The following is a 12,689-nucleotide window of genomic DNA, read 5'->3' on the forward strand; positions in this document are numbered from 1 at the left end:
TTATAAAAATTTTAGTAACATCTCCTCTAAAACTTGAACTTCTGCTACCTTTCAAGGGTCTCAACCACCAAACCAAATACCTCCCAGTCATTCAAATCATTTCCAGCATCAAATTATTTCAAAATCAAACTAATTTTTAAAATTAAGTCTTTCCTAACAATCAACCAACTCCGATAACAAACCGTTCATAAAATCAAATCACACATCATATGCCATTTTCACAGTCCATCAACAATTCATTCAGTTTATCCCTATCTTAAGGTCTTCTAGCCTAAGTTTTCACGAGACATTAAACATTAACTACAAGAAACCAAAAATGTACCCTAGCCGATTCCTCCCTAAGCTTGAAAACCTCAAAAACCTCTCTTTTCACAAGTTTCAAGCTTCCAAATGTCAATTCCTCAAACTTAATCACTCGGATTTTGTTTTAAACCGCCCAATTGAACTCCAAATCAACAAGAACACAATCTAATTCAAAGAATATCACCATAACCATCATATGGTTCACTAATTCAACGATTTCAACGATTCACAAGGGTTTAACAGTTTCTTACCTTACCCACAGATCTGTTGAAAAAAATCCAGTGATTATCCACTGCTAGAGTTCACTTAAACCATCAAAATCATTCAATTCCTTAATACCCAAACCCTAAAATCATGAAATTGAGGAGAGAGAGAGAACTGGGAGAGAAACGCAGATTTCTTACCACTTTGTTAAGATAGAATTGAAGAGAATTCTAAGACGAACATCTGGTCGTTGACGGCTCATCAATCGGAGCTCCGGATCAAAAGTTACATAAGATTGAATTTTCAGAGACGTTAGGTTTACATTAAAACATAACTTTCCCTTCTTCTCGTACTTGCAGGAATGAAGAAAAGAAAGGCTTCTTTTTGGGTGTTTTATTGGTTGGTTTTTGGGCCGGTTTGGATCTGGTCCAACCGATTTGGCCCGTAGACCCGGTTTTCGGATAAAATCTTTAAAATTAGTGTCAAAATTCGTATTTTTAGTATTTCTACTCCTCTAAACTATAAAAATTAATTTTCCTAATTTCTTTGAATAATAATTAACTTATTGGCTAATTATTTATTAATTTTACAGGGTTTATACAATTCGCATGAAAGAGTAAATAAGCAAATAAAGAAAGCAATAAAATTGTTTGGTGTAAAAACAGTATGAGAAAACAGTTAAGACTTCATAGATGTTTACTTTTAAGGATTAAAAGTTCTTACCAACTATTTTAACAATGCATGATTCATACCATGAAAAACTATAAATGTCTAAATCCTAATCTCTTAGTGATTTAGCCTCCTCTAACCTTCATCAACCGCCACTTTCGTGGTCACTTCATTCCGATTAGAGGGTTAAGTTCAAAAACTAGTTTATGGCCACAAAAACCCTAATTACCCAAAGCTAACAGGATTATATATATGTCACATATTCCAATTAGTTCATGTAATTAGCGATTCAGGAGGAATTTGTTTTCAAGCTGTAGTTCAAGCGAGATAACTCTCTCGAAAATCACAAGAACTCATGTAGAATAACGGTCATACTCTAATTCCATCCAAATTCATAAGATTAAGAACAAAAGCAATCCTTAAAATTGAATCAATACATTAATTAAAATTGAAGAATAATAGTTCTAATCTATAGAAATAAATAGAGCTCCTAACCTTAACTAAAAGGTTTAGTTGCTCATGACTTACAGAGAAACTAGGGTTCTAAAAAACGTGCGGAAGGAAGAAGATGATCTCCAATACAAGAGATCTTTTCCCTTTTTATACTAACCTAATTTGATACAGAAATAAAATAAAATAATAAATTCTAAAACTAAAAAAGATATTGTTTGTAAATAAAAATTACAAAAAGAAGATAAAATAAAATTAAGAAATGCTAAATCCATTTGAGAGGCCCATGAGAAGAAATTTGGACAGCACTGCTGGCGTTAAATGCCAATTTGGGCATTTAACGCCCCAAGGGGGAGTAAGCTTGCACACGCTGTTGGCCCTAAACGCTGGCCTGGCATTTAGCGCCCTAGGGGTTGCCAACTTTGTTCCTTTTTTTGCTCCAAACTTTGCCAACTGCTCTGAATTTCACCTGAAATCATAAAAACACTAAAAAAACTCAAAGTAGCATCCAAAGGGGATTTTTGCACTAAAATCAATTAAAACTAAATAAAATCTAACTAAAAACAACTGAAAAATGATAAGAAAAAGGGTATAAGATGCTCACGCATCAACAACCGGACCCAAATTGGGTACACTGTACAACATACTTCAACTAGTCACTCTCTAGTATATTATACTTCACAGCCCTCCTAATGTTGTATGTCTTAACTGCCAAAATAACTTTCTCCTTATTTTCAAACTGTTGTCCAATCTCAAACTCATTGGTGGAATCATCCTCAAGGCCTCCATGACTAAATAAACAATCTAAAGTCATTGCCTCGAGATTCAAAGTGAAAAAGTGATCTGGCCGATCATATGGTCAAGAAATTGTAGGTTGTGTCAGTGCGATTTATATGTTACTATAGTAGTTCATCTTTTCCTCCTCCTCCTTCTCATCTAGAATTTTCGTTGGTTCAGCCTCAGCATCTTCATCATTACCAAGGTTAACTTGATAGGGATCCATCATTAAGTCTCTGATAACAGAACCCTTATGACTTTTAATATCAGATTGCATCATACCATCATTAGAATCTTCAACATTTGACCCCTCTTGACTACCTTCAATTGGCATATTTAGGCCAGCCATCATTCTTCTAATGTTTCTTCTGATTGCTCCACTTAAAGGCGAGCATCAACAACAGTATCCGCAAATGATCCTTTTCCACCCAAGTCAACTAGAAAAATTAAGAAAAACAAATAATTTCAACAGATTGACATTTGTCAAACGGTTGTGGCAAGCCCTAAAAAGACGTATGTCCTTGTCATCACGTAATTGATACCTAATTCAAAAAACATAAAATCTTCTCAAAATTGTTATCTAATAAAAATAATAATAAAATAACAATAACTATTATAATCTATAATATACCTTTTGTAAAACAAAGTATTATCTACTTCAGACAGATATCTGAGTAAACTTTTTCGCTCTTCTCATGTGTTGTTGGCCAATGGCACGCAATATCAAATTCTTCAACGCTGTTAGACTATCAACTTCAGGTGCCATGGATGAAACTACTGGTTGAGCAGACCTAAACACGATAGAACCATCTTCATTATATGTTATTTCATCATCATAATGAATAGATAATAACGAAATTTCAGAAATTGTATAGAGTAAATAGAAGATCAAAATCAAAGAGAATGATGAGCTACTACTACTAAGTTTCGTTTTCAACCAGTCTCAGTAGAGTTTTATAGAGGAGCAAGCATGAAGTTAGCTGGGGGGAAGGGATGGAAAACTTCATATAATCCATGAAGTTCGCCAATGGGGCAACGAACTTGACCTCAACGCCAAAAAAATGGAATCTCGGGAATTAAAATTCGAATAATTCTTTTGAAAAATAAAGTTTTTTTTATTTTGTAATGGAAAAAATTCCAGAATAATTTCTTTTGAGAAACAATGAATTTTTTAATCTAATAAAAAAAAATCTGCAACAAGGACTTGAAGGGAGATAGAGCAACAAGGTTCATAGACGTAGCTGCGTAAGGGTAAGACATTAGGCCTACTACCTTTCAATTTGTTATTCTTCCTCCATACAAAGTACTCAGGTTGGGCTTACATCGAGTATATTAGGCTTATATCCAGTACAAATTTAAGTACCCGATTAACATAAGCTAGAATCTCAAAAAAAAAAAAAGAAAGAAAAGAATCAGAAAAGATTATTTTAATTAATGAATAAATAACCATATCGGATTACGAAAAATTTGATAACTCAAGTTCTTCACCGCCTCAATGACCATCACAAGCCTTCATTCTCCACCCACACCTACACCTATGCCCTCTTAAGCATAGTTGTAAAAACCGAACCGGACCGGCCGGTTCGACCGGAAAACCGGTGAACCGGACCTTGTACCGGTCCGGTTTGGTATATTGACCGTTTAAGGAAATGAACCGGTCAAAACCGGTATGAACCGATCAAACCGGTCAAAACCGACACGGACCAGAACCGAACCGGTCCAGTCAACGGTCAACCCGTGCCGATGACGTCACGCTGACGTCAGCATGCGGGTTGGAAAATTTGGAAAAATTCAATGCAGCGGGGAATCGAACTTGGGTCTTCTCAATTGAAGACTAAGTTTATAGCCACTGCACTAATCCATTGCTTTGGTATTGCTAATACTTTTCTTAATATATATTTCAATTTTTTTATAACATATATATATATATATATATACATGGAAATACTTAACTCAATATTTTTTAAATTAATTATTTTTTAATTGAAATACAAATTAATTAATTTTAAAATAAAAAATAATAATGAATATAAAAATAAAATAAAAATTATTTATTTTGAGAAAAAAATTAATTTATATAATTATTTAATTATATAAAAATATTTAGACCTTGAAATTATTCTTTAGATATAATTCATAGATTGTTATTCTTATTGTGTCTAATTAAAATACTATATAGTAGTATGAACTAATTATATGTCTATTTTTGTATTAGTTATTTATAGAATTCGACTTAATTGTTCTTAAAATGTTAGTAAAAATATGTATTTTTCAAAATTTAATTTTAGATTTTTGACTATTTTTATTTTTTATTTGTATAGTACCGAGTCAACCGGTTCAACCAGTGACCCACCGGTTGAACCAGTGACCCAATGACTTGACCGGTTTGATTACCGGTTCGGTTCTGACAACTATGCTCTTAAGAATAGAACTAACCAATTTCCACCATCAATGCCACCCGCCTTCAGCCCTCCATCCTTCATATCTTAAACTGCACATCCACCTTCACTCGCCGCTAATCTTGGAAAACCACCACTAACAAGACCTAGCTCCACCACGTTGCCTTCGGAATTGCGGCCTCTTCGAAGCTTTGGGAGTAGAGAAAAAAATGCATTAAGCTATGATATAAGGTAACGAAGATGTGTGGTGTGGTATGGTCGGGTGACAAAGTTAGCTCCACTTGAGAGGGAGAGTGGTTGTCATAAATCGTATCAGAAATGATGGCATTAAGAATGGAGAACGTGTGAATACCCCTAATTTCTTGGATTCCATTGGTTAACGTTACCCGACTTGGATTATTCCATTAATTTGGAAACGCAGTGACTGAAAATTTTGATTTTGGAATGTGGGCAGCGAGGGTTCTTATTCTAGTTTTAGTAAGATAAATTATGGGTTAATAGTCAAATTAGTTCCTGAAAGATAAGATATTCTTTAAATTTATCCATGAAAATTTTTTTCAATCAAATTGGTGCTTCAAAGATTACGAATTAATCATATATATCCTTCAGTTACTCTACTCACAATTTTTGTCAACGGTTGATGATGTAAAATGTTAACTGATAGCATACATGACACATACCATGTTTAATTGGATGTTAACTAAATATGTTTAAGAAAATCTATCAATTTAGTCACTAGGTCATATTGGGAATAGAATTTTTGTAATTGGTAAAAATGACTAAATTGATAAATTTTCATAAATATATTTGGTAACATCTAATTAGACAGCATCAATCTTTAAAGAAAATTGTTAATGGAGTGGTTAGATGACAAATATGATTAATTCGTAATCTTTGAAGGACCAATTTGATTAAAAAAAAAAATCTTTCTAAAATGAATTTAAAAAATGTTTTATCTTCCAAGGACTAATTTGAGTATTAATTCGAAAAACTATTAATAAGATGAAAATTTTTATGGTAATCTTGAATTTGTGGATTAAATTTTTGAGAGGATTCTTTGAAATAAATTTGAGGTATAAACAATGTCGTGTACTTTTATTTAGAGATTTTTTATTTAGAGATCTAAATTTGAATGATATTTTCATCGATTTACAAAAATGATAATCCATGGATAATTTAAAAATTTAATGTAATTTTTTTACAGAATTAATAAAAATTTAATAGTTAGATATTTTTGTCAAATGAAATAAATTTTTTGTGGGTATATAGATAGTTTAATTTTTTTTGTGATAAAAAATGATTATTTATACTTAATTAATTAATTATAGAAATGATTATTTTTTAAGCATTTTCTTGCTAAATAATTAGGCTGGTTGAGTGGAGAAATAAACTTGAAGGCAGCCATGGCATCGTCGCTGTCGCCACCCAAAGTTCCGATGGAGCTCCACGTCGGAAACCGCCAGAAGCTTCTGGAATCCCTTCGCCAACATCTGCTTCAGTCGAGCGTCCTTCTTCGCGGCTTCGTCCTCCTCCAGGGTGGCCAAGAGCAAACGCGTCACGACACTGATCACCTCGAGCTCTTCAGGTTCTTCATTTCCACTCTCGTCAACATTATTAATTAGTTAATAATCGATCATTAGCAGTGCTTACTGCCTGATTTCTCTTGCTTCGTATTTTGCAGGCAGGAGAGTTACTTCGCCTACTTGTTTGGAGTCAGAGAACCTGGTTTCTATGGAGCTATTGTTAGTTCATTTCATCTTAAACAAATTTCCATGTACAAATTAAATAATGTTTTTTATATAGTAGAGTATAGCTGATTATGATTTGTGTATGTTGTTTAAGGACGTTGAAAGCGGGGAATCTATACTCTTTGCTCCTCGGTTACCTGATGAGTATGCTGTTTGGCTGGGAGAAATAAAACCACTGTCCTATTTTAAGGTGATTCAATTGAATGATTAATAAGTATTGAGTATTCCTTCATGGATTTGCAAGTTAAATTCTGTGTTTTTGAGGGTCACATCTTTGCACTTTTTGATTCTTCTTGCAGGAACACTACATGGTTAGCACGGCATGCTTCACAGATGAAATTGCAAGTGTTTTGCAAGAGCGTTACAAGGGTTCGGGGAAACCCTTGCTCTTTCTCTTGCATGGCCTAAACACAGATAGCAACAATTTCTCTACACCAGCTGACTTTGAGGTTTTCAACGCTCTTGTTGTTGTTTTGATTAAGAAATGGATTAGTATAGTCATTTGCTTCCATTGGTGTCATATTATTTCTTACCCGATAATGTTGTTGCATCTGATCTCAGTTGCACCAATGCTGTTTGTTGTTATTCGTGATGACATGGTTGTACTTGCACATTTCTTCCTTTGGAAACTGGATTTATTTATATTTATAATTTGAATTTCTTAGGGCATCGACAACTTCAATAAGGATGTGACAACTTTGCATCCCATACTAACTGAATGCCGAGTCATCAAGTCAGAAATGGAGATTGCTCTTGTCCAGTATGCAAATGATATTAGCTCTGAAGCTCATGTTGAGGTAACTAATTATCATGCCTAAACTTTTGCTTTTCTCCTGAATATTGTTTAATATTGATGTGAAATGTTCTTACAGCCATGGAGATAACTATCCCAATAATATTTCATTATGCATATCTTCTTGACACAGAATTTCATTTGAAAACCCTTATAAACCATATCTTCTTGACACCTATTTTATAGTTAGCAATAATCTTCTGAGTTTTTTTACTTTTTTGTAGCTTTAAAATGAAAGTGATTATGGGAATTACCGTTTAGATTTAATGATATTTTCGTAGATAAAACAAGGTGCTGATATAGAACAAATAGTCCACAAAGAGGACTAGCTTCATTTACTTTGTTACATTTCTTCCCTTTTTATTCCGTGTAATGGATTTAAGTAACGGAATTAGGAACATTTGTTCGTGGTTTTAACAGATATCCTATCTATTGGTAGGGAAAAATGATATATAATATAAACAAAGTTGAAACGAATTTTGTTGTACATCACAATGAAACAGGTTATGAGAAATGCTAAAGTGGGCATGAAGGAGTATCAGCTAGAAAGCATGTTCCTTCACCACACCTACATGTATGGTGGATGTAGGCATTGCTCCTACACATGTATATGTGCTACTGGTGATAACAGGTACACCACTTTGATAATGCAACTGTACTCTTTTTAATTCATATGGTTCTTGGATAATTTGGTCTATGTCCATTTGTAGGGAATGCTTCTTGGTTCTGTTTACCCATATAAAATTAGAAACTGAGTAGTTGAAACACTGTTTAATTTGTGGCTTCATGCCCATATCTGTTTCTGCAGTAGCAAAATGAAGGATCATTTACATTTTTTAACTTCAAGTGCTATTTTGTGAATAATTGTGATACCATGCATGAAGTTTTCATATTATTTATTATTTATGTTTTTTAAGTAGCAGCATTCTATGTCATAAATATTTGTGCATCAATGCAGTGCTGTTCTCCATTATGGGCATGCAGCAGCTCCAAATGACAAGGTATGGCATATTTATTCCCTTGTTTTTTTGGTCATTATGTTTGCAGGCGATGCTATTAGGATTGATTGGCTATCAGAATTCTGGTCATTAAGATCAATTGGTTGTTGTTTGCAACATTTTTCTGTGCTATATGGTGACTTTATATCTGACAAATCACCATAAAGAGACCAAATAAGATGATTTCTTTTGTCTGAATTCACGGTTAGTAGTTGTTTACTCCTAAGGATTATGATTGATTGGTTTTTGTTGCAAAATTTTGTGTGCTATATGTGACAAATCAACATGCTAAAGTATTGAAAGCTTACCTTTTGCTTTTCCTTTAGAAAGAGACAAAATAAGATGAAGCTATTGTCTAAATTTCGATGACCAGTACTTGTATACTTCTAAGGTTGTGTAAGTTTTAAAAACATCCCTTTTTTTGTAGACTCTGGAAGATGGAGGGATGGCACTACTTGATATGGGAGCTGAATACCACTTTTATGGGTCCGACATCACATGCTCTTTCCCTGTAAGTCTATCCATTAGCAAATAAATCTGTTCTTTGCGGTAAAATTGCGAGTAATCTTACTGTGTCTTCAGACATGACTCTGCTAACTTGGCATAGAACTACGTATCTTTGTCTGTTCTTGTATTTTATTGTTTTAGTTATACGCTATCATGTACTAATATTGTTCTGTGATTGTACCAGGCATTAGTGGTATGTGAATTCTCACTTTATGCTCAATTTATACTTTTCTGTGCAGATAAATGGAAAGTTTACGATTGATCAGACTCTGATATATAATGTAAGTGCTTTCTTCTAATAAATCCTATTTTATCAAAGTCTAAACAAAGATCTTTATTTTGTGCACACTACACAAATCTGTACCACTGCAGTTTAATCCCGCACTGCTGTGCATTTTCCCCTACAGTTCTTAGTTCCAATTTGCATGTTATGCAGGCTGTCCTTGATGCTCATAATGCTGTTATATCTGCAATGAAGCCTGGAGTATTCTGGGTTGATATGCACATGTATGATCAAATACCAGTATTGCTTCTGACTGACTCTGATAAAATACTGTAGACCCTAAGATGTCTGTGATCCTTGGTTTCAAGTGGTAATGGTTGTGGACAAGTAAAATTATATGTGCTATATTTAAGCTTCTGGGTTTTTAAATATAACAATATTCATGAGCAATTACAAGTATCTCCCCCCCCTCCCCCCTCTTTTCTCTTTCTCTCTCCCCTCTTCTTTTTCCAATATATTTTAGGGGTGCAGTGTTTGATATTGTATGCTGATTTTCAACGTTATTTATAATGAAAACAGTAAGACAAATTTATGCAGGGATCAGAAGTCTGAATGAGTTAAATATCCATGGATGGTTTTTGTATATTGAAAATTCCTTTATTACTTTCACGTGAAGGTACATTGCATTGTTGCCTCTGATTTCCTTTTCTAACATTGCAGATTAGCAGAAAGAGTCATTTTAGAGGCACTAAAGAAGGGACAAGTTGTTGTAGGGTAATAACATTTTTATGTCTTTTGTTATTGTCTTCACGAGGGGAAACAAATTGAATCTTGATACTACCTCATGTGTACTGTTAGCTAAATTGTATTTTTTGTAGTGATGTTGATGAGATGGTGACTGCACGCTTGGGTGCTGTTTTTATGCCACATGGTCTGGGCCATTTCCTTGGTCTTGATACACATGACCCTGGGGGCTACATAAAGGTCTTTGTGTAACTTGCTCACAGTCACATATTCCACTGTCCTTTTCCCCACTCATATAATGAAAGTTGTTCTGAATTGTAGGGTCTGGAAAGAAGAAAGGAACCTGGACTAAAATCATTGCGTACAGTCAGAGAGCTCCAGGAAGGAATGGTTAGTTATGGCTCTTTTGAGTTAACAGAACTTCCTATATAATATGCAAGGGTTAATCTACATTAGGAATGACAGTAATGATACACCTGAAACTTGTTTTCTATTTTTATTTTTTAAAGGAAAAAAAAAGAGTCTTTTTGGTTTATTAAGCCATCTAGCTGCCCTCTGTATTCTATTTGAAAGATTTGTGACCCAAAGTCCCAAAGTCTTCATTGGAGCTTTACTTGTTAGTCTTTTGGGCATGGTAATACTGAACGTTAAAATCGAAAGAATTATCATTATAATTGTGAACCCTTGTTTGCTTTAGTTGGTACTTGGTTTGGTAGTAGAAATATAAACTTGGTGGTAAGTAACCTTGGTTTACTCTTATAGGTCATCACTGTGGAACCTGGATGCTACTTCATTAATGCTCTGTTATGCCCAGCCATGAATAGTCCAGAAACCTCCAAGTTCATCAACCAGGAAGTAATTAAAAGATTTAATGGCTTTGGTGGAGTCCGTATTGAGAGTGATGTGGTATGCAATTTGTTGAAACCTTGTTTATCTATTTTAGTTTATCATTTCCATTTTTTCAATATCATTATGTATGTGCACCGCTATTTAGGTATGAATCCTTATCTGACTTTATTTATGTTTATGATGTATTCAGCTGGTTACTGCCGCTGGTTGCTACAATATGACCAAGTGTCCCAGGGAAATAAAGGAGATTGAGGCAGTGATGGCAGGAGCACCATGGCCAATTAAGAAGACTTTGTCTAATCATGTAAATGGGAACAGCTCTCTCGGTTTCTAATTAGTTATAGGCATGTATGGCCATAGTTGTATACTATTAGAAAATACTTCCTCAGTGTGTGCTTTTCTTATCAGAGATGAGACTGCAAGTTTACTTAATAAATTCCAGTCGTGGAGGATCATAAATTTCATAAGAATATGAATCACTACAAGTCTCGACTCTCGAATTTCTTTTTTGGGGGGACTTACTATGAAGTCGTGTGTTTTTTCATTTGATTAAGCAAAGTTATTATATAATATACCCTCCAAAGGAACACATAAAAAGCAGTAGCATTATCAGCATCATGGCCTTGGAGAAATGTTTAAGTACCACAGTAGGAACAGCAAGATTTCAATGTCTTTTTCCATTGTCCATTGTCTTAAAGGATAAAACTTGTTTTCCCAACTTAACAGAGAATTTAACAAGTCCTTCCTACACACAACAGTATCAAAGTTAAATCCATCTCTTTACTCAACTGGTGTTTCCTCTAGATAATCCCCTTTCGCTTTGAATGCTCATGAAAACTGAAAAGGTAAATGAAGGTGATTAGTAATTACCATTTACACAAGTAACACAACCCTTTTTTTTGTGACTCGTAACACAACCCTTTGATAGCCTTAACTGCTTCTTGTAAGGTTTTGAATTTTTTCTTCACACAATAAGGAACTATGACTAGAAGCCATGAAAGTGCATACAGTGGGGCTGTGTTTTATGTAGAGTCAAACTTTTTTTTTTTTAAATCATACTATGTATGTACTTTTTTAAAATACAGCTTATAGGAGGTACTGACGTATCACATGTTACAAACTTGGAGAATCAAGAAGTCCAAGAATTGGTTCCTTGGTTAAATTTTGTTGAAGTTGCAGCTAGTTAGTTCCTTGACTTAGTCTTAGAGGAACTTGTATATATATATATATATATATATATATATATATATATATATGTGTGTGTGTGTGTGTGTGTGTGTTCTTAGTTGTATAACGTGCTGTAATTCATTGTCATAATTCAATTCCATCTAATTTTTCTTCTGCTGCAAATTACTGGTCTTCTCTTTATTCTGTTTGTGTTTCCTAGTGCTATCTTCTTTGCATTGGTGCATTCTTCTTCTTTTATAACCCAACCTCATCATTATTCATTCAGAGCTATATTACTTTTGTGTAAATTATAATTATAATAATAATGATGATGATGATGATGATGATGATGATGATGATGCATTTTTCTTGCCATTATATGTATTAGTTAAATGCATTTTATTTGTACTCATATTTTCATTAGTTGGGTATATAATTGAACGATGATAAACACCAAGTCCATAAATCATTAATTTTTTTTCAACAATTGCTATATAAAATATCAATGCCATTTAAATACACTACAATATATATATATATATATATATATATATATATATATATATATATATATATATATATATATATATATATATCAATTAAAAAAAGAGATACCATTCCTCATAAATTTAATTGAGAGAAATAAATTATTTTTTCTCAAAAAACCAAAAAATCTTGTATTCAATCTTAATAATTTAAGAAACAACTATAATTGTTAAAATTGAATCAGATTGGTTGATTAGACTGAAAATCCAATAAAACCAAAGCTTATTTCGGTCTGATTCGGGATTAGTATGTACCATTCCAAAAAAAAAGGTAAAAACTGGTTAAATTCGGTCAAACTAGCAGGAACTGGCG

The 12,689-nt window shown here is 33.5% G+C and overlaps 1 protein-coding gene across 1 annotated transcript; it reads left to right on the forward strand.

Annotated features, from left to right (window-relative positions):
• The first annotated feature begins 6,154 nt into the window (after positions 1-6,154).
• Positions 6,155-11,157, forward strand: LOC130970704 (uncharacterized). Its single transcript, XM_057896868.1, has 15 exons — positions 6,155-6,387; positions 6,484-6,544; positions 6,645-6,740; positions 6,850-6,999; positions 7,216-7,347; positions 7,847-7,974; positions 8,302-8,344; positions 8,769-8,852; positions 9,088-9,129; positions 9,285-9,355; positions 9,792-9,845; positions 9,950-10,055; positions 10,137-10,205; positions 10,578-10,721; positions 10,855-11,157. The coding sequence occupies exons 1-15, from the start codon at positions 6,206-6,208 to the stop codon at positions 10,996-10,998; spliced, it is 1,506 nt and encodes a 501-aa protein (XP_057752851.1). The 5' UTR covers positions 6,155-6,205; the 3' UTR covers positions 10,999-11,157.
• The last annotated feature ends 1,532 nt before the right edge of the window (positions 11,158-12,689 follow it).

This window comes from Arachis stenosperma, chromosome 3, assembly GCF_014773155.1.
Source record: "Arachis stenosperma cultivar V10309 chromosome 3, arast.V10309.gnm1.PFL2, whole genome shotgun sequence".
In the NCBI taxonomy this organism is placed as follows: Eukaryota; Viridiplantae; Streptophyta; class Magnoliopsida; order Fabales; family Fabaceae; genus Arachis; species Arachis stenosperma.